The following is a 27,909-nucleotide window of genomic DNA, read 5'->3' as shown; positions in this document are numbered from 1 at the left end:
TGGTCTGATTTAGGTTAATTGAGTATTGCTACCTATGAGTTCTTTTGGCTGTAGCTTTTACAATCTATCACATCTCTTCACACAGCTCTATTGGACCTGCCTGTGCAGCCGAGCACTTCGGAAGTTCTGGGTTTTGGCCAAACAGTCAACGCCTCCCCCGGTGGTCTACCTTTCCGTTTTTATGAGCAATCGAGGCGAGCACCCAATGACCCCACAGCAAACAGAGCAGTCTTTGGCTCAGTTGATAAAGTTCCAGGTAACACTGCCAAAATCAGCCTTGGTTGCATATTAAACTGGGTCTCGTGCAATCCTGGGATTACATCTATGTTTATTGTCCACAGGCTTTGCAGTTGCTCACTGTGTCTCTCAACACACTCCTTCTCCTCTCTCCTCTCCTTCAACTCCTTCAAGTGGAAGTGGAAGCACAGGACGATGTGATTCTGTCACAACAAGTACCATTTCAGCTCAGAGTCCAACAGGTAGAACAATCATCGACATACAGTACAAAGGAATTAAGGGACAAACTTGCATATGGGAGGGCCCGAGGGACAGTACCTGAAATTTCGCTTGGAGATAAGAGAGTCTTGCATATACAGTGTTCCCTCGCTACTTCGCGGTTCAGCCACCGCGGACTCAGAGCTTCACAGATTTTTGGGGGGGGAAAAATTACAAATATTACATTGAAACTACATATTTTACAGTTTTTTTGTTATATTATGAATTTCACTCTCTCTACCCGTATTCTATCTGGTGTACTGTATACAGGGGGGTAAAAAAAAAATTGAATTAAATTAAATTCAAATTAAGCATTTTTGAAGGGGACATCCCTACTTCGCGGAAATTCACTTATCGTGGGTGGTCCCGGTCCCCATTAACCGCAATGACCGAGGGAACACTGTAGAGTTCATGCCTATAATTATGAGGGATGTGAGAATTTTTTTATGTAGAAAAACAACTCAAATCAAGCAGTTTTTACAATTTCATAGATATTTCATCCAGATCAATGCATCAGGGAACGCCTCCTTTTAACAACCAGAATTGATCAATATGTAGTGCTGTGCTAGCAGGTATACATAGACAGAATGACCAAATTTGTACACGGCAACAAGAAAGCCCAGAAGTGGCATGACTAATTCATGCTGGCGCTTTTTAGGCTACCGCCCAATTTCATTTCCACATGCCTATATTGATTCTAAAATATCAAAAAATATAACAACTTGAACCCTACTTTATTTGAATAGAGTATTGGTTCCTTTTATTTGTGTTTGATAGCCTATTTTATTAAAAGAAAAATCACTCTATGAAAAAGTTCAACGATTCATGTAGTGTAACAAAATAATATTTATGTGTAATTTCATTGCTCTACAGTATTTGATAGAAAAACAATTAATGCCTTTCCAGAGCGTTTATATGCATCTTTAAATGTTTTGTTATCCAAACGAAAGACATGAAAATGAATGAGAAAATGATACCACAAAATCAATCCAAATCTCAAATAATAAAATGGTCCTTTTCCCAACCAAAGATGATGGCACATTCTTGGAGAACACTCCTCCATCCTCATCATGTGGAGATATAGAGGAAAGCAGTGGGGACCTACCAAGCACCCCCTCAACCCACGGTCTGCCGACCTTGGCCCCCAGCCTCACCCCAGCCTCCCAACCCACAATCTCCCTCCTCACCGACAGCACCTCGGACACCCTGAGCGTAGAATCGCTGACATTGCTGCCCCCTGCGGACTCGCCACACTTCTACCCCTGTGCCAATCCACCCTCTGCCCCTGCAGCCTTTCTCATAAAACGGGACGAGGAAAGCGACGAAGTGAAAGAGGAAGCAAGAAAAGGAGAGCAAGAGGCAGGAAGATCGCCAGTGGAGCATTCTGATACAGATGAAACAGTAAAAGAGGATTTGGTTGAGGAGGCACTCATACCCACTAGTGATACAGTAGACGACCCATTGAGTGAAGATGAGCAGGCTGGCACGGACTCGGATCAGATGAAGTATCAAAGAGCGTCAGAATCTGTAATAGAAACAGAGGATGTAAAAAAGCACATAGAAATCCCCGATTCGCCTGAACTGGACTAACAATGAGCATTCTTGGTGGGGCACCAGAACACATTTAACACTCATCGTAATGACAGTGACATCTACTAGAACCACTCAGATAGCCTGCTGGCTGTGTTCATGCAGCAACATGCAGGTAGTGCTGTGACGCCTAAATAGGACAGCCTTTGCGTTTGTGCACAAAAAAAACCCAAGGAATAAACTCACATGGATTCAACTGGTGGATAGCTCAAAGCACATTTGGGTTCATCGGTTTCTCACATGAGTTTCTAGCACGCGTGAAAGCGTGTAACCAGCAGCTTTTTTTTTTTTTTTTTTTTACAACTTATTGACGGGAATGTCACATAACTACTGCTGATGTGAGGTTTTAAAAGATGTGATCTATTTTTTATGTCTTATGTTGACATACCACTGAGGTTTTGTGATAAATGCATACACACAAAGCTGCACAAGATTTTTATGCACTATTGTACGTAAACAGGAGCAAAGGATTTATTCGTCATATTTGATTATGTCTCAATTTGCACATATGTTGAATTATATATATTTTTCCTCCCACCTAACTGGTTTCTTAAGTGATTTCCTTTCTGGCTGTTTGATAATGACATTGTTGCACCAATTCCATTTTGGCACCTGATACAGATTCCTTTACTTAAACTTAAAGTGGGAGGGTTACTGCTTATCAATGAACATTCATTCACTGATGAGCTCCCTGTCCAAATGGATTGGACGTCTAGTAGTGATAACCTGATTTAAAATGACGAAAAAATCATAAGATCTTTCATCAACAATCACTGACAAAAAATTAGGTCATAACTATCTTATTACTTAACCCATTTAAAAAAAAAAGTTGTTTTCCAAATGTCAAAGCATTTTCTATTTACTGAGTGACGGCCATTATTGGGGCTTATGTCCAGATTTACAATCCATTTCAAGTGGGAAATTTGGCAGGGGAAAAGAAAAAAACATTCATTCACCATGCCACCCTCCCACTTGAAATCGATTGGACGGCTACTTGTGCTAAACTTCACATCAGAAAGATGACTAGCGAACTTCTATCAGTGTCTCTGGAATGGCGACCAGTGCTTTTTACAATGGTGCGCATTGTTAACAGCCATTTTGAGTTGGGTGACTGTAGGTTGGAAAATGTATCTTGGAGTATACAGATTGTGCAGCATTGTTCATTCTGAATACTCCCTGACAATGACATTTTAGTCCTATGTCGATACTTATTGGTATCGGTGCCGTGCAACACTAGTTTCAAAGTGTCCCTGCAAGTACAAGTAGTATGTGACAGTCAATTTACAAATCTAGTTAAAGAAAAATCAATGGTAACTTCCTGGATTGAGTTCCAACATTCTATTATTTTGGAACGGTTACAGACGGTTGGTAGTATAGCTGCTCAACACCTTTTAAAGGTAATCTAGATTCAGATGCTTCCTCATCGTGTGGTTTATGGGAAATTGGCAGGCACAAGATCATACTCAGCTTTTCATTTAGCTAAAGGTTAATATGCAATAGCAAGAAAGATATTAAGTAGTAGTGCACTACTGTAAAATGGTTAAATTGTTCAAGTTGCACTTTAATCCAACTCAGAGACCATCAAGCCATCTTTTCACCGATTGTATCTGCTTCGTTTTCCCCAACAAATCTGACCTGAGCTCAGTTTAACCAACAAAATCAATGGCAAGATCAAACCTGAAAACAGTAACTAGCAAAGTATCTACAATTTACCATACCAACTTATAGTTTTACTGAACAAATCTTCACATCTGCAACAAACAAAAGATTTTGTGAAGGTTAAAACGAATGTAATACTCAACTTTTTATTTCCCCATCAAAATCTCCATTTTGATAATTGAAGCTTTGTGAGAAACAGCGATTTTTCACTTTTCGGCTTTTCAGCTTTCTTCTGTGCCATCGTCTCAATTTTTCACCCGACTCCTTAAAGTTGAATATGTAATTGAAAAACAGCAATACCCCACCCTCTCATTATACTGCTGTAAATACCACCATTGATTATGAGGATATGCTTCAATATATTTGTCTGAAAGAGCTTTTAAACACTGGTCGCTCGAAGCTTACTGTAGAAATGTCACCTTGACAACATCTACCTGAAAATTCCATGACAAGCTGCCATTTAGTATCTGATTGTACTGTGTGCAAGCGCTGTAAATGCTTCTGCCTTTTAAATCTGTTGTTAATTACTTTGGAGAAAAAAAGGAAATAAAGAGCTGCAATAAATTATTCTACTAACAACACTGAAACAGGAGTTTTCCTTTACAGACAAAATTATGCCAAAAAAAATCTAACAAAAACGAACAGAATGTCAGTAAGCAAACTACGTGTGTCCTTTTTGCACGTGTCTCAGAAAACAGACATACAAATTTGTTTCCTGATAACATCGCTCTTCCTGTCTTCAGGGAAACCTGTGTACGCACGTGTAAATGTATTCCGGGCACTCCGGTGACGCGTTTGCATACGTGGTTGTTTATCTGTACTTCTACCATGGTGTCACCAGCAGACAAAAGTTTCAACTTCTTTGCTGCCATTAACGTCATGAGACGTCCAATTCACTAAAACGGAGAGAATGAATGTATGTGTATTGTGTCTACAATGAAATATACAGTGGTACCTCGACATACGAGTGCCCCGACATTCGAGCCATTTGAGATACGAGTACAATTTCGGGCAAACATTTATTTTGAGATACGAGACAAATTTTGATATACAAGCATACACATATGAGTGCCCCGACATACGAGCAATTTGAGATACGAGTACAATTTCGGGCAAACATTTATTTTGAGATACGAGACAAATTTTGATATACAAGCATACACATACGAGTGCCCCGACATACGAGCAATTTGAGATACAGGTAAAATTTTGGGCAAACGTTTATCTTGAGATACGACACAAATTTTGATATACAAGCATACACATACGAGTGCTCCGACATACGAGCAATTTGAGATACGAGTTAAATTTCGGGCAAACGTTTATCTTTGAGATACAAGACAAATTTTGATATACAAGCATACAGCGGACGCGAGAGGCTGCTCACAAGAACATCATGGACACTGTCTTTCTTGTCCTAACTCCCTCGAGTAATGTTCTTGGGCGCAATTCCCTCGTGTAATGTCTCTACAAGCACTGGGCAGAGAGTTGCATTTTTTTGCATGTTTTTTTGCCCATTAGAACAATATTCTATTGTGAGGACATTTGTGTGCCTCATTTTCGGAATATTTTGAAGGGAATACAAAAGCAAACAACCCTTTCTTTTAGCTGCATCTGAAAGTCAGGGTGGAAGTGGGGCAAATAGAGCCAACCCGGTCGGAGAAGAAAGGTATCAAAATTTAAAACTAAATTAGAATTAAGTTTAGTGTAAGGTTAGATTTAACTTATTTTTGAGTGTGTGCATGGTAAGTTCATTTGTTTGTTATGTTACGAGCGCGTTGCCGTGCAAATACCCCCCCCCCCTCTCTGTCACTCTCTCTTCCTTCCGTGAAATCTGTCTAATTTTAGCACTATTAACCACATTTTAGTACATTAAACCACTAGTTATCTGTTACTTTGTTAATGATTGGCGAATTAGAACAAACAAAAATATTTTTCGAATCCAATATCCTGTTTTTGGTGTTTTTTCAGTGGGTTGGAACAAATATATATTTTTTTTACTTCATTTCTTTGGGAAACGTTCATTTGAGTTACGAGTAAATCAACATACGAGCTCAGTCCCGGAACGAATTAAGCTCATATGTCGAGGTGCCACTGTATGAGTAATGGTGACAGAATGATATGCAACTATTAAATATATATGAAAAATACTTTACCTTCAATTCTTTAGTATCATAGCCCTGTGATATAGTAATTGGATTTACAAGGAATTACAAGAATTTAATGTCATTAACTAAAATTACCAACCAAAAAAAATTTAAAAGATAAGATTGTGGCTACACGTGAATGTGATTACTGAAGAAAGTTTATCAGAAATTGAATACGACATATCTTCCTGGGAAAGAAAAGCCCAGAAATGTCACGTTTTTTCATAATGGCAACAATGTCTTCAGTCTTTGCATAAATTAAACTATAGTATTACATATGGTGCACATATGCTTGTGTTTTAATTCCCTTAAAATCAAAACATTGATTTATCTCATCTGCCATCAGTGATCTCCATTTGTGGGAGTATTTGTTGGTTCTATTGCCTAGATTTCTGGTTGACCTTTGGCAAGCTTTGCATGATGATGTTTCTTCTATGGTATTTGTGATTTACTAACAAACTATGTTTTGTTGTGTTTGGCAATCTCTATTACTTACACTGCTGTCTAGACATAATGTAACATCCCATGAGCAAGTCAGATGTCATTTAATCACTACTGTTCATTCAGGGTTAAAAGCATATGATTTATCTGAATAACAATGGAATATTTCCTTCTATGATTACTTTAAATAATGTGTTAAACTGCAATAGATTTGAATAAATGCAACATAAAACAATCCAACAAACACTAAGGGGAGGAATATAAATGATTTCATTCTTTGAGACAGCTAGGTAAATTTATTGAAGTGTTAAATTGTCATACAAAGGACGATTATTTTTTTGTGTATATGTATGATTATAATACGCAATGATAGTCACAGTGGTTCAAATTAAATGATGTATTTGTTCAGCCTTTAACAGCTAAAATCCTTCTAATCCAAAATTGAATTTTTTTCTTGTCTCTTAAAATTCCCTACATTGTTCATTCATAATACTTTTAAATTCTTATTACTCATAATGTGTCACTGTCGGGCGCTTCTGTTCAATGTGTGTGTGTGTGTGTGTGTGTGTGTGTGTGTGTCTCAGTTCCTTACTCGCGCAATTTGCCACACCCATTTACTATTTTATTCCATAAATGACTCACTCAGATTGTTTTGTAACCGTCTTTCAGCAGGATGTGAAGCATAATCTTTCTTGGAAATAATAAAAAGACACAGCATGTTTTTTTTTCAAGTCTTTCATTAAAAAAACAAAACATATTCTATATATAACCATTTTGACAATTCTGTCTCTCGTTCAGATATTTTACCATACATGGCACAGTAACATTAGAGTATTGAGTAAATAATTTAATCACGTTTATGGCAGTGCTTGCTATCGAATGAAAAACATACCCTCATATTCCGAAGAATACTGAGAAAATTGCACATTGTTGTTTTTATTGTATTGGTCCATATACTCGTGTGACAAAAACAGTCCTTTTCCACCTGGCCATGTCTGCAGTTTATGTCTTCACTTATCCTCATGAGTAGAAAATCATTTGTGTGCATTAAAGTGGAGTCAATGGAAGATGGTGCAATACTAAGGATGGCCTCTAGTTGTAAAACTAGGAACACAACAACCAAGAGGAAATCAACACGTAACATTTTCATAACTTGTAAGGGAATTCCAATAGGAAGTCTTGGGCGATGTTGGTGAGGGGCAACTCTGAAACCTGCTTGCGTCCGCCGCAGAGCTCCATTATGCGTCTCCTGCAGAGTTCCTGTAGCGTGGGCTCCCATTTTCTGTGTGGGACCCTCAGGCTCCTCTTGGGGGAGTTGGTGTAATATTCCAAGAGGTCGAAGAGGGTTGAGAAAGTGCGCATGTTGCCTGAAAGTGAAAATTTCTGCCGCTTGTAGTCGATGCGTACACTGACTGGCCCATTCTTGGCGTGATAGGACAGAGTGAAGAAGATGTCTTTCTGACGGCTGTCGCGGATGAGGTAGCTCCCCTGTGGGGCGTCCTTCAGCATACAGTGGGCTTCTTCCACTCCCAGAGGGCCCCAGTAGAAGCCACTCAACTCCAGCTGGCTGGCTGTGTCTATGATGATCTTGTAGTCCTCTTTGCAGTTGAATGTGGGGAAGTGGGTAAGGTACCTCCATGATACCGACGTGGGCTTCGGCTTGGGTTTGGGGGCGGCCCGCTGCTGAAGAGGCTCCAACTCAGGATGTTCTGAGTCCAAGGAGCCTGACAAGTGGTGCTTTCCCTCTGTTGTGCTTTTGGTTACCATCCTACAGAACCTGCTCCCATTTTTTTACCACCACAATGGTACCTTAAATGGAGAAATCAGCAGAACGTCAGTCCAGCATCACAAAAGGCTAATTGCGTTACTTCATGACTGTGTGAACAATGACCTACTTGTTGTTAAGAATTGGAAGTAAATACGTTCTCTATATTAGACCTGTCATGCACAATTTATTTATATATATACATATATACATGTGTATGTACATGTGTATGTACATGTGTATGTACATGTGTATGTACATGTGTATGTACATGTGTATGTACATGTGTATGTACATGTGTATGTACATGTGTATGTACATGTGTATGTACATGTGTATGTACATGTGTATGTACATGTGTATGTACATGTGTATGTACATGTGTATGTACATGTGTATGTACATGTGTATGTACATGTGTATGTACATGTGTATGTACATGTGTATGTACATGTGTATGTACATGTGTATGTACATGTGTATGTACATGTGTATGTACATGTGTATGTACATGTGTATGTACATGTGTATGTACATGTGTATGTGCATGTACATGTGTATGTGCATGTACATGTGTATGTGCATGTACATGTGTATGTGCATGTACATGTGTATGTGCATGTACATGTGTATGTGCATGTACATGTGTATGTGCATGTACATGTGTATGTGCATGTACATGTGTATGTGCATGTACATATATATATATATATATATATATATATATATATATATATATATATATATATATATATATATATATATATATATATATATATATATATATATATATATATATATATATATATATATATATATATATATATATATATATATATATATATATATATATATATATATATATATATATATATATATATATATATATATATATATATATATATATATATATATATATATATATATATATATATATATATATATAAACATAGTTATAAATGACCATTAGGTGTGAGTAATTTTGAAATTTTATTTCCATTAACTTAGTTTTAATTGTATTATTTTCTAAATTTATTCTCAAGCATAAAAAATACAAATAATATTATAATTGCTAATGTTTACGTTTTTTATAATATATGGTACTATATATACATGGTCAAAGTGTTTTTTTTTTTAATTAAACAAAATTCTTATAGGAAAAAGCCTGTTTGGATTAACTGTCAACTAGTCACCATTGTCCCAAAGAAAAAAATAAGTGCAAAAAAATAAGTAATCTATTGGAACATTTGCCTTGTACCATTTCTCCATCTCGGTTACAGCACACATACTTCATTCAATAAAACACATCTGTTTTTATAATTTAGCAGCATCAGCATTGAGAACCACCACCAAAAATTTCAACTGTAGTCAAGCCCTATTTTATATCTCAATTTTCTTTGCACCTTATTTTAAACCGTCATAATGCATTTAAACCCTGTTTGCTAGTTGTACTTTTTTACTATGTGTAAGTATAAACCTTATTGACATTTGATATGGCACAAAGCTGTGTTTATCTTTACTTGAATGTTCTCACAGTGTAAAAGTACAAAATATAAGGTCCAGAGAAAGAGAAACCATAGCACTGCTGGATCCATTGATTGATTTCAAGACTTAAAACTATTCAAAAGCCTTACCGTTTTGTTTCAGTTTAAATCCAAAGACGAAAATAAGGCTTTTTCCCTTCAAGTCTATAGTTGTGACCGGTTCTCTCAGTCCGAATGCAGTAGTAGAAGTGCTCTGCCTCACAAAGAAGTATATCCTTTTTATAGAAAAAAAAGTGGGCGGGACTATTTCTCAAAAACGAAAGTGAAACAGATCTAAAAAACTTTCATTTCTCAGCAAGCACGTTTTATTTATTAGAATACAAAGAACCACAAAGTGAAGACAGCTGAGCACTGGGTCAGTAATTGTTTTTTTTTAGTAACAATTTTCCAATTCATGAAAGGGACAATAGTACGTGGATCGCTATTCAAAAGTTGACTCCATATTCGTAAAATGAGGGCCAAGTGACTATTTCTGGTCATTTAAAAGAATAATATTTCATTTGACCAATTGCTATATTATTCTTTCATTTTACATACTGTTTTTATGTTTTCAGAATGACCATGGGGGTGCTGGAGCCAATCCCAGGCAACTACATGGCAGGGGACACCCTAGCCCAAGGGTCTCAGACTCAGGTTGGTTGGTTCGGGGGCCGCGTTAATGTGAGATATAATATTTAGATTTTTTTAAATATAAAAGCATTAAAAGAATTTGATTAAAATCCCTGAATATTCCGTTTTTTTATAGATCTGATTTAATGTTAATTCAAGCTTCTCTTAAATGTATTTTTAGATTTTTACAAAATGCTTTTTGAACTAAAAACACAGAAAAATGGATTAAAAAAGGACAATTATTGATTTAAAAGGGGGGAAATCAGGAAATTTAATATACATCTATACTCTTCATTTTAATTTAATCCTAAAACTGAAAGTTGGCACTCGTGATTTACTTTCCCGGGCCACACAAAATGATGCGGCGGGCCAAATTTGGCCCACGGGCCGCCACTTTGACACCTGTGGTCTGATGCAAAAAAATTATTCAAAATAATTCAGGATGTCCCCTGCCTGGTGGCCATAATTGATTAGGATAAAAACGAAATTAAAACTCTTTAAATGGCGGTAGTTGTTGTCCAATCTATTTGAAGTGGTAATGTGGCAGTAAATGTGTTGAACATTTGCTCAAAGTGATAGAACACATTCCCGTGATAAATTCACATAAATAGCTTTCATTTAGTTTTAATGTAGGAGGGCTTTCCATGAATAAAGGAATGAGCATGTACTCCCACTGACTTAAATGTCTCCTTCATGAATGACATTCAAAAGCCCTATTTCTCATTTATGTGAAATCTAATTTAGTATCTCAATTATGAAGGCCTACACTCATTTAAGCAGAAGGGAGTAGACTGTTTTTCTATTCATTAGTAATTGTTTATTGGAATCATAACTAACTTTGCGATGTTTATATTTACTTGCTTGTTGATTCCTCAAGTTTCATTTCGGTGAAATAGGGAGAGTCAGAAGAAAACCGTGCGTGCTTCTTCAATTCATACGTTGGACAATCAGCAGCGGCTGAGTGGTTAACGTGTCAGCCTCATAGCTCTAGCACTTGGGTTCAAATCCAGGTTAGTCCCCCTGTGTGAAATTTGCATGTTTTCCCCGAGCCTGCTTGGGTTTTCTCTGGGTACTCCGGTTTCCTCCCACATTCCAAAGATATGCATGGTAGGCATCGGACACTCTAACTTGCCCCTAGGTATGAGTGTGAGCATGTATGGTTGTTTGTTTTACTATGCCCTGCAATTGGCTGGCCACCAAAGTGTCCCCCACCTCTGGCCCAAAGTCAGCTGCGAAGTGGCCAGCACCCCCCGCGACCTCAGTGAGGATAAAGCGGTTCAGAGAATGTAATGAGATAAAGTGTGTAGATTGATCTAGGTGAAGTTTTTTTTTTTTTTACAAGGTCACCATGTCTTTGGATGTGAAAACGTGAAAAAAATTCTATTGAATGTTCAGAAAATGAGTGAATGAGTGGAGTTCAGTTCTATAAAAAAATATCTTTCAACTTAATGTTTCAGCTTTTCTTTTAGGTCACATATAGTAGCTATGCAGAACCTAGACTGCTGTCATGTTATAGAGAAAAGATTGTGCCCTTACTACATTAGTTATTTAAACCAGGGTACTGTTTCACTCTCAATTTAGCCCCTTGATGCCCAAAATGCCTAAAATGATTTTTTTTTTAAATCAAAAAATCATTAAAGAAAGAAAAAAGTAGGATTTTCTCGTTTTTACATTTTGATATTTTGAACATATTATCTTTAATTGTTTTTAAATGTTATTGTTTAAAAACAAAACATTATTTGTTTTCTATTTATTTTAGAGTATAGATCATATTGATTCATTTCATTTTCCACACCACTTGCTGTGGGCTGTGGTGGTGCTTAAGCCTATCCCAGCCAACTGTGGGCAGTAGGCGGAGAACACCCTTAATCGAATTTGTCTATTTAAACTGTTAAGGAAGTGGAAACAGCTGATGGGAAAAGAGAAGCCGCATTTCAGTGAAATACTACAGATGATTTGGAGGAAGTTGAAGGATTTACTGGGGAATTTATGACTTTTAACACCATTGTGATCCATACAGTAGAGCACACACACACACACACACACACACACACACACACACACACACACACACACACACACACACACACACACACACACACACACACACACACAGACACAGACACAGACACAGACACAGACACAGACACACACACACACACACACACACACAGTTCTTTTAACTTTTTCCCTGCCAGTGACAATATAAGTTCCATCATAATACGTACCCTCAAAAACTAATTTATCACTCTTTAACTTAGTTTACCAACTGTAGATTTCCAATCCATTTAATGTGAGAGCGTGGATTGCATCAAAGTTCATTGCCAACTCATTTTTTTCTAAACCGCTTTATCCTCACTAGGACCGTGGGGGGTGCTGGAGCCTATCCCAGCTGACTTCGGACCAGAGGCGGGGGATATAATGAATTGGTGTCCAGCCAATCGTATGGCACAAGGATACAAACAAACATTTACATTCCTACCTCAGTGTCCAATCAGCCTATCATGCATGTCTTTGGAATGTGGGAGGAAACCGGAGTACCCGGAAAAAAAACAATCAGGCCCGATGAGAACATGCAAATTCCACACAGGTGGACCGGCCTGGATTTCAACCCAGGTTCCCCAGTGTGAGGCCGACGTACTAACCACTCATCCACTGGTCCGCCCTCGTTGCCAACCGTCACTTCAAATGTATTTGCCGTCTAGAGCTGTCAATGACATTAAATGAGTTCATGTATAAATGTATACACATTAACTGCAAGAGGAAGGCATCTAGTATAGAGGGCATAATAAAAGATCAGGTACAGTTTCATCTGTTATTAATTAAAATCTGAAATTATAATACCCCTGTAACTATATTTCTAACAGTACAATTGTAATGTAAACACTAATTACAGGGTGGCTGCCTTTTAGTTTCATTTTGACATGCTATTAATAAAGGCCAGGTAATTGCAGGGCACGAGGAGATAAACAACCCTTCACGCTCACACCTAGGGGCAATTTAAAGACTCCAATCAGCCTACCATGCATGTCTTTGGAATGTGGGAGCAAACCGGACTACCTGGAGTAATACCCACGCAGAACATAAGAAACTGGAGTATCCGGAGTAAACACACGAAGGCCCGGGGAGAACATGAAAACTCCACAGAGGTGAACTGACTTGGATTTGAACCCAGGTCTCACAATGTGAGGTTGATGCAATGAAAAAGCTATGTATTATGATTATTGAGGGATTAGGCCAGGGGTGGGCAAACTTTTCAGCCCGGGGGCCACATTGACTTTAAAAATTTGACAGATGGGCTGGGTCAGCAAAAGATATGATACATATAAAAAAGTGCATCCGTTAACAGTACATATGAAACATAAACAGAAAAAAAGGACTTAAGTATTAACATACTCATCATTAAAGTAAAAAGTATAACGTACAAAGTAAAGTAAAAAGGAATGTATTAAGAAACATTAAAATCTAATTTAAAAAAAAAGATAGAGGGGCCTTAAAACACAAAAAAAACAAATACGAGTGGACAGAGCTACTGCCACTGGCTTCCGCTTGACGGCGCCATCTTGGGGGAAAAAAAAACGAAAAAAATACATTACTTGGACAAAGTCGGCGGGCCGGATTACAACGCCTCGCAGGCCGCATGTGGCCCGCGGGCCGTAGTTTTCCCACGCCTGAATTAGGCTGTATATGAGAAGTCCCTAATTATATGATATGACACTAGTTGTTAAACATCTATAGATGATCCAATAATCCAACATTGATGTATCTATTTCCGAAGGGTGTGTTAAGTCATTGTGAAAGTGAAACAAAAATCAGTCCAACAGTTATCCCTCCTTACAGGAAAAGCTCAAATGCAGAGAAGAAGGCTGTCTTTTCACAATGTCTTTTCAAAATTTCTCATCCATGCGGCATCTATTTGAGAATGAAAGTGCTGGCAGTCTATGTACTTGCCTGCAACGCGAGAAGTTCTCAAGAATGAGATGACAAAGACTAAATGAAAAAATGAATGGATAACAATAAGCTAAATAACAATTAACACATGTAGGATGTATATAGGATATATATAGGAGGATATATGTTGGATATATATATATATATATATATATATATATATATATATATATATATATATATATATATATATATATATATATATATATATATATATATATATATATATATATATATATATATATATATATATATATATATATATATATATATATATATATATATATATATATATATATATATATATATATATATATATATATATATATATATATATATATATATATATATATATATATATATATATATATATATATATATATATATATATATATATATATATATATATATATATATATATATATATATATATATATATATATATATATATATATATATATATATATATATATATATATATATATATATACATATATATATATATATATATATATATATATATATATATATATATATATATATATATATATATATATATATATACATATATATACATATATATATATATATATATATATATATATATATATATATATATATATATACATATATATATATATATATATATATATATATATATATATATATATATATATACATATATATATATATATATATATATATATATATATATATATATATATATATATATATATATACATATATATATATACATATATATATATATATATATATATATATATATATATATATATATATATATATATATATATATATATATATATATATATATATATATATATATATATATATATATATATATATATATATATATATATATATATATATATATATATATATATATATATATATATATATATATATATATATATATATATATATATATATATATATGCCATGGTTTTACATAATCGCTACTACTGAGCAAGGTAATATAATCTCTATTAACAATGGGATTTTATTTTATTTTATTTAAATTAAGTTAACATTTTTCCCAGAAAACAATTAAATTTAGACATTACGTGATGAAAGGAATTTGAAGTTGGTATTTTCATTGTTGTACTTTTATAGAGATTGAAAGTTAAAGTTGATTTTCAATTCATTGTCAATGTGTTTTCTGTGACGAGTTGCAGTTCTGTGTAAATCAATTGTGGGTTTGTTTTGAAATAATTGAAAGGGGGAAGTAGCACTTTTCTTTGAATCCCCCCCCCCAAGAAACGTGATCATTGAGTATGTAAAACATTTACAGTAATTCTGTTGATACTGAAGGAAAGCTGTGGCGTTATTAATAACTCACTGGCAGAACATGAGTTTACATGGATTTTTTTGCTTCTTTTTTGTAATTTTGGCTATTTTTCTCTATTCTATCAGTCATTCATTCATTTTCTGAACCACTTATACTCACAAAGGGGGTGCTGGAACCTATCCCAGCTAACTCCGGATACCAGCCAGGTGGGGGAGACCCTTAATTGGTGCCCAGCCAATGGCACGGCACAAGTTTTGCATTGTGTTGCAATTGAAATAAAACTGGTCTATAAATATTAGGACATTGACACAATTTTTAGTTCTATCCAGTTCCATTAAAACAATAAATTACCTTGGAACAATTCAAAACCAGTTGTCCTATTATTGTTTATAATGGTGGAGTCATTGTCAGAAGTAATGGGACAACTGGCTGCTCAACATTATTCTGGATTCCCAAATTTTAAAATATCATCCTCAGGGATGAATCCCAATATGTCATGACTTCAGACTTCAACTGACTGGTTAGGATATTTCATGAGGATAAGTTAAGTAGATGAATGAATGAATAGACCCAAGGTTAACCAACATTACAAAAAACAAAGAAAAAAAATGTAGCGGAAATTTAGCATAATGCCAAAGCTTTCTTACGTACTTACTGTAAATGTTTTACGTATTTGAAGATCACATTTGTTGAGGAAAAAATAATGACAGAAGTACTACTTCCCTCTTTTAATTATATGTCAAAACGTATAAAGAAACCACACAAAACTGCCACAAAAGCACATTGAAAATCAACTCTGACTGACTTTTATTTTCTGTAAGTACCACAATGAAAATCCCAACATCAGTTTCATTTCATTGCAGTGGTTTGGTAAATGAATTAATTATATGGAAGTGTGTGTTTGTACTACTTTTTCTCGACAAATTGTGTTGAGCTGTCTACTTAATCTCATGAGGGACATGGAGAAACAGATAAGCAGATAACATTGATTAAATTCTCTGTAAGAAATATTTAAAAAATGATATTGTACATCTACATTACAGAGCAGCATTGCAGGCATTTCATAAACACTATCTGCTTTATATTTATATATAGATCTTAAAGAAAAAAAAAGAGTATATTTGTTTGAAATGAGTCACCATACAATTTTCTAGAGAAAAATATACCTCATATACATTCAAATCCAGGTACTCAAAGGGAATGCTTACATCACCACCAGAGCCCTTTGATGCGGGAAACCGCAACATAAAACAACATTTTCATCATTTTACAGTCTGCAGGGTCACATGATTATGTAACACTGCAGATATCTGGGCCTACCTGCTGAGATGTTTCATAACAAGAACAATTATAAGAGCCTACATGATTGAATAAATTGGTAAACCCCTGCGATTGGCTGTGAACCAGTTCCATACCTGTCAACCTCTACTCATAACTGCCCTTATAAATGATTATGATTCCCCGTACAAACCCCCCAAAAACCTTACAAACACTGTACGACGCATGTTTACTCTTATTAGGTGGCTCCTCCATGCTTGCTTCCACGATATTTACTCTATGTATATCTACGCATGCGCATGTCATCCTTTATCGATATTGCCGTACGCACCGCTAAAAAAATACATACGATTGAGGATAATTTTTGCTGGTATACCGTGACAATAGTAATGATCGAAGACAGTAGCGTCGTTGGCTACCAGCCTACGAGACTATCTGGATTTTAGCCAAAACTGTCTTGTTGAGATCGGTTTTCAGAAATATTGGCGATCAAAAAAAAAAAAAATCCCCATACAAAAGTCTGTGTACGGCGTACATGATTTGAAACGGTAAAAAAATGTATAAAATATGTATAAAACGTACACGTTGACAGGTATGATATTCAGGGTGTCCCCAGCATATATAGGCGCCAGCAGCCCCTATGACCTCTGTGAGGAAAAACAGTACAGAAAATGAATGAATGAATGAAAGATTTATCAATATCTTGTACCGATGCATTTTGCGTGTGGAGGTAAAGCGTTTTTCTCCAAACTACCCAAAAGAATTTGTTCCAGGAAAACATTTTTGAGTGATTATGTGGTCTTGAATAAACTTTGCAAACTTCTGTGAAATGCAAGCCATAGAACAAACATAGATGATCCTCAAAAAATCTGTGTGAGACTTGAAGAAAGCTACTGAGCAGCTGTGCTTTTTCCTCTTTTTAATCAGAGAAGGATATCTGCATGTTTTTTTTACCTCATCACATGGTTACTTTCAGTTTTAGGATGCCGCTTTTATGGGTAGCAGTGTTTTCTATGTGTGGGTTCTTTGGAAGAAGCCATTTACAACATAATAATACTTGGAACTGATGTGTAGCCACACCTCAATCAACGGTTTTACCTTTAAAATCAGGTTTGATTGTGAAAAACAATTGCTAATGACTGCATGCTTTGGAAGACGTGGTATTGATTATTCATTTATTGGCTTTAATACATAAAATATTTCGGAGAAAATAACATTAAATCTCTTTGGAAATGTTTACCATGCCAAAAAAAAAAAAATGACTGTGGTAGTACTGATGTAAATTTACATGTAGAAAATGAAACAGGCACTCAAATCTTACTGTCTTTTGTCATTTCATAGTTTTTTAATCCAAAACAATGCATCAAGGAACTCTGACTTTTTGGAGAAATTCTAGTTATGACATTAATAGCTAGTAAGTTATGACATTAATAGCTAGTAGTACCTGTTGAGAAAAGGACAGAATGGTCACATTTTTCGGCAGGTGAGGCAAAGAGAGCTGAGAAAGGAAGTCTAATTACCATCTCAATAATTAGGATATTAACTCATTCATTATTTTTCCGTTCGCTTTATCCTCACAAGAGTGGCAGGGGCGCTGGAGCCTATCCCAGCCAACTGTTGGCAGTAGGCAGGGGACACCCTGAATAGATTGCTAGCCAATCACACGGCATATTGACACAAACAACCATTCACACTCACACAATATTACCCGGAAACAATTTAAGTCTTGCTCAGACTCGGCAGCCAAAAATTAAATTTTTTTTAGGCCATCCAGATGGAAAGTGCATCTTCGATTGTCAGTATGGAAAACAAAACAATGTATCAATGTATTTTGTGTGCAATGAAAGAAAGAGGATACAAATGGACTTAAGACTGTGATATTTAAGAATAATTTTGAACAGTTATGATAGTAAATGTTACCTATACGCAATGATGGTTGTTGAGACACCGGCGTTGCTGGGAGTTAGATGACAAAAGTGTGTTTATGAATAAAAATGAAGTACATAACAAAGACTAGATATAGAGAAATTAAAGATGGCAACAGCAAAAGTGGGACAGGGTGAAACATGTGCCCCTTACATGAATTATTAGAAGGCATTCTTGGGGACGAGTCCAATTTTTGTTCACTGCTTTTGCTCGGCAGCGTTGTGAACCTTACAAAGATAGCGTGGAAGCACATGTAAACAGTAGGAAAGTAATTTCATAGTTTTTTAGCAATGTAAACTTCTTTTACTGGTTAATATAATACCATATTAACATTTGTTCCCTACTCACAATGAAACTCATTTTTACACTGCTTGACATTGCATGTTACTGATTTGTTTTGTTACAACCAAACTAGGGTTGGAACTTTCTGATCTATTCATGTTTCCTAGATGACATTCTGAGCTATTCTATAATAGCAAATACTACACACGCTGAATGACGCCTTCATTGCCACGGGAACCTGTCAGATGGGTCGACTGAATCATAGGTACGGCTTATATGTGCACAATTTACAGTGTTGCTATACTCCTTTTCACCAGTAGATGTCAGCATATTAACATATTTACTATTTGTTGGTTATTTTCTGTTCTGCAATAAGAAAACAACCATTACTAGATGAATTACGAACTTCCTTATGATATTGACCCTAATAATGTGCTTTTGATTCATACAGTATCTCATAAATACCATGTGTAATGATTTTCCCTTCAAAGTAACACTTGTTCTCTCTATTCAAACCGTGAATATGGAGGTGAAAATTGTGAATCAGGGGAGGGGGTGGGGCTTATATGCGAGAAATTGTGAAATTCAATGATTTTAAGCCAATTTTAAGGGTGCGGTTTGCACGCAGGGGCGGCTTATATGCGAGAAAATAGGTGCGTCTCTCTCTGACTATCTATCTCTCTCAAACTACCTCCCTCTTTTCCTTCCTTCCTATCTACCTACCTCCATCTCTCCCTCCTCCCTGTCCCCCACCCTCTGTCTCTGTCTCTCGCTCTCTCTCTCTCTCCCCCCTCCTCTCTCTCCCTCCCCCTTTCTCTCTCCTATTCTTTCTCTGTCGCACACACATTCTCTTGCTGGGAAGAAGCAGTGTTGGAGGTTTGAGCAGCAAATTACACGCTTGTGCCCTCCACTCAGCATTAAAGCCGTAGCAATCTAAAATTGGGCATCAGGTTCACGGCATCGCTTTATAATTCGCTCAACATCACAACATACCCAATAGAAAGAAAGATAAATCAGACCTGAAATATTTTTGGGGGTCTGCCGACAACTTGCTTGTGAAAGCTTAAAGTTTAAAAGTCAGGTTATAGTTGTTATTTGGATCATGGCTGACAGTGCAGCGGCTAACAGCGATGGCGAGGACGGACCCCAGCAGCCCATGAGGGGCTTCGCCCGCCAAGGAGCTCTCCGTCAGAAGAATGTCCATGAAATCAAGGACCATAAATTCATCGCACGCTTCTTCAAGCAACCCACCTTCTGCAGCCACTGCACCGACTTCATCTGGTGAGCAAGAATAGATTTAATCCAAAAATACTATTGTTCACAAGCTAAACACATTTTGTTCATTAGATACAGGTGCACATGATAGTCAATTATAGAGTGTGTCAATCATATTTGAGTGTTTGCATGCTTGCATGTTTGTTATTCCCAAAATAACCTGCAATTGTTATTAAAGCCTGCACTTGTTGACGCACTACCACCAAGAGAAACATATTTTTGCCCAGAGGAAATTGTATTATATTCCATCATTGATATCCATTTAAACTTCATCTATTGCTTCAGCATTATATTTGTCCAAGTGGTTGAAATCAGTGGTGGAGGACAATAAAGATTTTATCCTTTACAAAGTGGCAAAAGTTTTTAACAATATACTATAAATTTTTGGGTCGAAGATTCGATACCATTTCGGTCCTCACAGTGTGGAGTTTGCATGTTCTCCCCGGGCTTGGGTGGGTTTTCCCCAATTATTCCGGTTTCCCCCCACATCCATTAAAATGTGCAGGATAGGCTGTTTCATTCATTCATTTTTTGAACTGCTTTATCGTCATTAGAGTTGCGGGGGGTGCTGGAGGCTATCCCAGCCCGGGGAGAACATGCAAACTCCACACAGGTGGACTGACATGGATTTGAACCCAATTCTCTAAAACTGTAAGGCCAACGCACTAACCGGGCCACCTGGTAGGCTGATTGAGCACTCTAAATTGCCCCTTGGTTTGAGTGTTAGGATAAGTGGTTCAGAAATGAATAAATCAACACTAGTAAGTCATGGTTAGTGTACTAGTGTACTACCTTTAATTGTCAACCAATGTGAACAAAGTGAATACTTGTACTAGTAAAAATTTACCATGGGTCATTATGTTTCACAGGCAGATTCATTAAATAAAAAGCTGAGTTATTGGGTGAGCAAATCTGCTATTTTAATAACAGTAACAACAAAACCAAAGTAATCGAATGCTGAATGCTTTTTTTTCTTCTGCCTTTGATGTTCTCAGCCCACCGGGGTTGCACTCAAGTTATTGAATTAATTTCAATCTCTAGGTAGTCATAATTTGACACATGTATATTTAGCTTTGATGCCATGATGATGGATTTTTAATTTGATAATGGATACATGACCCAGAAACAGAAAGATTGTAATTGTGCGCATGTTCATAAACAATTTATGTTGGGAAAGTCGCAAAAGAATCACACTCTACCCATCCATCATCCATCCATCCATCCATCAGCATGATGTTAGAACAATGGGAGTGGTAAGTGATTGCACACTTCCATTATCTATTTGCAGCTGCAAAATAAAAATGAGCACGTAGACACACACACAAACAACAGTTTCCATGATTATGTGTGATGGTGACTGAATGAACTGTCAACCTGTTCTTTGTATGTTCTCTTTTCGCAGGGGGTTTGGCAAGCAGGGATTCCAATGCCAAGGTAGGAGGACATTCCCAACTTCTCCTCTCTAACAATTTAATAGTTTTGGCAGAATTTTTTTTCAAACACAAACTTGTATTATCTGCATTAATCTTTAAGATCCAACTTCTGAACTCTCCAGACACATTTGAAAAAATGTGAGAGAAAGAAAGACAGAGAGAGAAGAGAGAGAGAGAGAGAGAGAGAGAGAGAGAGAGAGAGAGAGAGAGAGAGAGAGAGAGAGAGAGAGAGGGAGAGGGAGAGGGAGAGGGAGAGGGAGAGAGAGAGAGAGAGAGAGAGAGAGAGAGAGAGAGAGAAAGTGAGTGGGAGAGAGAGATTTAATAATGGACTGCACATAATAATTAACATACATATACACATACATATATTATACTATAATCCCAGGTTCGGACCTCCTTCTACGGAGTTTGTATGTTTTTCAGTTCCCAGGGCTTGTGTGGGTTTTCTCTGGGTACTCCGGGCTCCTCCCACATCACAAAAACATGCAGGATAGGCTGGTTGAACACTCTTAATTGACCCAATCCATGAGTGTGAGCATGAAAGGTTGTCTTGTGCCTTACGCTTGGCTGACCACCAATTCCAGGTGTCCTCTGCCTGGTGCCCATAGTTGTCTGTGATAGGCTCCATCTCCCGTGTGGCAGTATAGAAAATGAATGAATTCATTTTAGTTCTGTGGTTTTGATGACCAATCAGTATCTGTGAACATAGTACTTCTTGTCTGATATACAATCAATAGGCAATGAATTTATTGCGTATCACAAAAGGCTTACTCATTTTCTCCAGTCTGTACATCTAACACACCTTCACTTTGTCTCTCTTGTCCTCACAAATGAATCTTAACTGAAAATATTGGCTAGTCTGTCTTAGATGAATGTTCTTTTTTAAAATGATTTTATTCAACCATCAACTGGATGCACTCAAGAATTTCCATGTCTCCTAGCAACAGTGGAATACAACTGTCTATATGCCGAAAGATGGAAGAGGTTCTGTTCAGCACAGCAGTGTGATGGCTGATAATTATCCTGGGTGAATATGTGGTGCGTCAATAGTGTCCTTTAGGAATGCATCCGCTGCACAGTAGGGGGGAACTGCCTGCAGAGGAAGCCAGTGTTTTTGTAGGTGGAGGGGTAACTGAGAATTACTGTATATTGGGATACAAGTATAAATAGTGACAACACAATTCTACAAGTATATATATATATATATATATATATATATATATATATATATATATATATATATATATATATATATATATATATATATATATATATATATATATATATATATATATATATATATATATATATATATATATATATATATATACACATAAGTTTCATAACCTGAAAATTACGTACGTAGAGGCATTCGTAAATAGAGGTATGACTGTATATGTACATATATATATTTGTTTATGTATATGTACATACTCTCCCCTACTCCCCAACGAACATTCAAGTTACGAACAACGGTACAAACGAACATAAAGGTGCAGAAGATGTATGTATGTATTAAAATGAATAACAAACATGCACACCCCTATTTATGCAGGTTCAAGTGTAAGGAGAAAGGTAACCTTAGTCAACAGACAATCCACACGAACACAAGCACATAAACATACATCTAAACGACTTCAAATTTTGAATTCAGAGCAACTTATCTTTAAATAGAACTCCAAATGAGTGACAGCCTCTCCATCTCACCATTCAGTACAGAGAGGCCATGGCAAAGAATATGCTTACTGCTATATTGCCTTGCAATGGATAACATGGCTCAATTCTTCATTTCATTCAGATCAGTAATTTGAAATGAAGAACAAAATTGGTTTAACCACACTTGAAAACTAAAAAAAAAGAAAAATACCCTCATAGAACTTTGTGACGACAAACGATGGTCCAACGAGAGTTGTTGTTTTTAGTTTTTATGTAAATTACGACATGAACAGTAACAGTGAAATTGGGATTACGTCGTGATTGCACAAACTGAACTCAGCCTTAACACAAAACTACAAGTATATATTATTTTGCCTTAATATTTCTTATTTAAATTCAGGATTCAAATATAAGATTTAGATTAAAATTTATTATGTACAATTAATGTTCTTGATTTTGAGATTGCATTTAGATTTAAGCATTGGATTTAAATGAAATATTTGGGAATTAAATATTTAAGTAAAGTTGGTCCGGTGACCAAGTGTTGAACACGTCAGCCTCACCGCTCTGTGGTCATTGGTTCAATCCCAGGTTAGTCTTCTGTGTGGACTTTGCATGTTCACCCCGGGCTTGCGTGGGTTTTCTCCAGGTGCTCTGGTTTCCTCCCACATCTCACCTCATATGGGCCTGTGATGTTTTATTTGGTGCTAACTACTCATAGCCGCTTCTTAGGTATTTTTAGTCCCATGTCAAACAACATGTGCACACAAAAAGACAAAAAGCATTACACTTATTTGCATTCCCAAAGTCCATTTCTATCACTTCCAATCTATCAAGGTGAATAAAAGTGTAATTTAGTGCCCGCTATCAAGAATCTCAGTAAATCAGGCACATTGTGTCATGTACCTGTGCATGTACTTCATACCATTACAAACTGTGAGTACATATTGAGTACCTGAGTGCTTTGGTGTCTGTGTGTGTGTTTGTGTTTGAAAGTGTGAATTTTTAAATTACTTTTAAAAATGTGAGTTTCAGTGAGGCTGCTGAGTGTTCTTTACAGTTCATATTAATGGACAAATGTTCTCTTTTGAAAGCTTAAGAGGCAATAGTGTGTGTGTGTGTTTGTGTGTGTGTGTGTTTGGGGGTTTGCGGAGGCATTTGGAAAGAGTCAAGTGTCACAAAAATCTAAATGGCAATTGGAAAATAAAGGTTTAGTCAACAATATAGGAACTACTAGTGTAAGCTTGTAAAACTCAAAACATGAGTTAGCTACTAGAAATGGTGATAGTTGTGTAACATCTTTAATGTTTATGAATTAAACACTGGATGATGTAGATGCAATATATCCTGAGTAACACTGCATGACAATACAGGAATAGGTGTACACTGTATGGTAATGATTTTTGTGGATCCCTCACAGGATGACATTACATTTTTTACTCAATTACATCCTGAAAGTTACCTTTAGTGTGATAACATAACTGGTGATACCATTTTTTGGCTATCAATTCTGAAACTGTGTTACGGCTGATACTGTAGAACTGTTTTTTTTTGGAAAGTTTACAAGATATATATATTTTTTCTTTTAATACAAGATTTCTGCATATTCACTTGAATGTAAAGTAATTCTACCATGGCTTGGCTGTCATTGACTTCAGATAAACTAATTGAAATTCATAGCATAAGGATGATTGGACGCCACATTATTGTACAATTATTGTAATTTCGGGAAGGGCGACATGTGTGTTCCTTGTACATACTGCTGCGCTTCGGTATGTTATTTCTTATTACAGTGGTACCTTGACATACGAGCACCTCGACTTCCGAGCACCTCGACATACGAGCATTTCGAGATACGAGTAAAATTTTGAGCAGATAATGATCTCTAGATACGAAGAAAAATTCGAGATATGAGAAAGCCAGATGGCCAAGACATGAGAGGCTGTTTATCATTGTAGCGTCTTTTTTGCCGCGTCTCTTTCGTGTATAACAGATATCAATGAGCACTGGGCGGAGCGTTGCATTTTTTTCAGTGTTTTTTCCATCACTCAGCGCGAATGGCGGCACGATCGCTACAAGGAGTATATATTACTTTGCTCATAAGAACAACAGAGGCACTGACTCACAACTCCCTCGTGTAATGTCTCTGGTCGCAACTCCTTTATAGTGTCTCTGCGAGCACTGGGCGGAGCGTTGCATTTTTATCAGTGTTTTTCCCCCCCCTTAGCCTGCTAGCTCCCGTTGGCGAAGTGATCTCTAATACTACAAGACTACTTCTTATTGGCAAGTGGTTTTGCATTATCCTATTGTGAGGACATTTGTGCGCATCATTTTTGAAATATTTTGAAGGGAAGGCAAAAACTAACAACCCTTGATGCGTTCCTTTTAAAAACTTCCGCTGAAAGTCCGGGTAGAGTCAACCCAGAGAAGGAAGGTAAAACAAATCAAAACAAAATTAGAATTCAGTTTTGTATAAAGTTACATTAAACGTATGTTTGAGTGTGTCTGTATATATTAATCCAAGTTTATTTAAATTTGTTTGTTCTGTTACGAGTGCGTTGCCATGGAAAGTCGCCACCCCTATCTTTGTCCCTCTCTCTCTCCCCTCTGCAAAATCTGTCTAATTTTAGTACTATTAAACACATTTTAGTACTATTAAACCACTAGTCATGTGTTACTTTATTAATAGATGGCGAATTAGAAGAAATAAATCATTTTTTTCCAATCCAATATACTGTTTTGGGTGTTTTTTCAGAGGATTAGAACAAATTAATTTGTTTTTAGTTCATTTCAATGTGAAACGTTCGTTCGAGTTACGAGAATATGGACATACGAGCTCAGTCCCGGAACGAATTAAGCTCGTATCCCGAGGTACCGCTGTACTCCTCAATAACGGTAACTTCATTTTAGTGTTGTAATGTGGGAAACCTAACATAACAGGAGTTCTTTTTTTCACCCCAATAATGTGTATTGTATTGTATATATATATATATATATATATATATATATATATATATATATATATATATATATATATATATATATATATATATATATATATATATATATATATATATATATATATATATATATATATATATATATATATATATATATATATATATATATATATATATATATATATATATATATATATATATATATATATATATATATATATATATATATATAAATCTGTGAATTTATCAATACATTCTTCAAAATCTTGCTCTATGACTAAAGCGAATGGTTGCTGCAGGCATATGACAAATAAACAGTAGCTTAACGAAAATAGAGCAAGTCCAGCGAGGCAGCGGGTTCGAGATGAGTGAGAGAGTTACATGCTGCGATGACACTTGAGCTGGGACATAGTGTATGAGATTTGTTACTCTGACAGAGAAAATCGACAGGCAAGAAGTGGTATAGAAATGACATGAAATAAGAGTAGATTGTTAATGTGGGAGTGAAGATGCACTTAAAACAGGGGTCGGCAACCCAAAATGTTCTCATCTCAACTCATTTTCTGAACCACTTTATCCTCATTAGGGTTGCGGGGGTGCTGGAGACACTCACACTCATGCCAAGGTGCAATTTAGAGTGGCCAATCAGCCTATCATGCATGTCTTTGGAATGTGGGAGGAAACCGGAGTACCCGGAGGAAACCACACATGGTCCGTCTCCTTGTGCCCTGCCTTTGGCCCGGATTGGCTCCAGCACCCCCCCCCCCCAACCATAATGAGGATAAAATGGTTCCGAAAATCAGTTGAGATGAGCTATTTCCCACTACTATCAAAATGACTACATTGGCTGTAATCACATAATAATCCTTCATGATTAAATGTTTATTTTCCCTGCAGTACGTCCTGTAGAGCAGTGTTTCCCAATCTTTGAGCAATGGTCAGGTGTCCCTGATTATTTGACAACTTCTCGCTACAGAGCAAATATTCAGGCAATCCTTACGCATTGGTAATGAATGCAAATGATTCAGTCCAAAAATCATTGACCTCAGTTATATGCCTGTTGAAATCTACACATTTTTACAGCATTGGAAAACATTAAGAAAATTTGCTTTGCCTATTAGCGGGTAGCAGACATATTTCTTGTCTTTTTTTTATTAGCATTCTAAATGTCTGTTCCAACTTCTTTCTAACTAAGGGTGTGTCTTTAAAGTTTAATCACCTGTCTCCTTCCTTTAACCAAAAGATTGCCTGTGGGCACAGTGCCCACATTTCCTCTAGATCCTTATGATATACCTTCACCAGCCCGTCCGGGTTCAAATGACTAAGTGAACATTTGCAAACAGTCGGTGTCTATTGCTGGTGCCTCTCACATCTCAGGTGCTTCTGCAGCGCCAACCTGTGTGGGCGCTAGGTCTAAAAACATGCCTCCTACGCACTCAAATATCCACATTCACGCACAGATGTGTGCACAAACACAAAATCAAGTGCATGGATGAGTTCCTAAAGCCAAGGGAAACGGGTCGTTTCATTTCTGTTTTGCTTTCCACTGTTTACTCGGATTTGGATTTTGATCTCATGCTCAATTCCTA

At 36.4% G+C, this 27,909-nt stretch overlaps 3 protein-coding genes across 7 annotated transcripts in view; 2 read left to right on the top strand and 1 right to left on the bottom strand.

The window, feature by feature from the left end:
• clec16a (C-type lectin domain containing 16A) overlaps positions 1 to 4,325 on the top strand; it is a 30,360-nt gene extending 26,035 nt beyond the window's left edge. For all 3 annotated transcript variants that reach the window (XM_077734679.1, XM_077734678.1, XM_077734680.1), the window contains exons 21-23: positions 86 to 256; positions 342 to 479; positions 1,526 to 4,325. In XM_077734679.1, coding sequence (XP_077590805.1) covers positions 86 to 256; positions 342 to 479; positions 1,526 to 2,085 — 869 coding nt within the window. In that variant the 3' untranslated portion in view covers positions 2,086 to 4,325. The remainder of the gene's footprint in view (positions 1 to 85; positions 257 to 341; positions 480 to 1,525) is intronic.
• A 2,719-nt stretch (positions 4,326 to 7,044) lies between these two features.
• On the bottom strand, positions 7,045 to 9,844 carry socs1a (suppressor of cytokine signaling 1a). The gene is made up of 2 exons (XM_077735426.1): positions 9,732 to 9,844; positions 7,045 to 8,141 (listed from the first exon to the last, which is right to left on the bottom strand). The coding sequence occupies exon 2, from the start codon at positions 8,097 to 8,099 to the stop codon at positions 7,479 to 7,481; it is 621 nt and encodes a 206-aa protein (XP_077591552.1). The 5' UTR covers positions 8,100 to 8,141; positions 9,732 to 9,844; the 3' UTR covers positions 7,045 to 7,478.
• An 80-nt stretch (positions 9,845 to 9,924) lies between these two features.
• The window catches only part of prkcbb (protein kinase C, beta b), a 98,605-nt gene continuing 80,620 nt past the window's right edge, over positions 9,925 to 27,909 (top strand). For 2 of the 3 annotated variants that reach the window (XM_077733906.1, XM_077733904.1), the window contains exons 1-5: positions 9,925 to 9,996; positions 10,196 to 10,274; positions 19,164 to 19,261; positions 20,110 to 20,277; positions 21,674 to 21,705. In XM_077733906.1, coding sequence (XP_077590032.1) covers positions 19,242 to 19,261; positions 20,110 to 20,277; positions 21,674 to 21,705 — 220 coding nt within the window. In that variant the 5' untranslated portion in view covers positions 9,925 to 9,996; positions 10,196 to 10,274; positions 19,164 to 19,241. Of the gene's footprint in view, positions 9,997 to 10,195; positions 10,275 to 19,163; positions 19,262 to 19,807; positions 20,278 to 21,673; positions 21,706 to 27,909 lie in introns of those variants that run through there. The other variant, XM_077733905.1, reaches the window with a different exon arrangement.

Source organism: Stigmatopora nigra, chromosome 15, assembly GCF_051989575.1.
Source record: "Stigmatopora nigra isolate UIUO_SnigA chromosome 15, RoL_Snig_1.1, whole genome shotgun sequence".
Lineage (NCBI taxonomy): Eukaryota > Metazoa > Chordata > Actinopteri > Syngnathiformes > Syngnathidae > Stigmatopora > Stigmatopora nigra.
Note: the sequence above shows the minus strand (reverse complement) of the source record. Positions and strands in the feature narration are given on the sequence as shown.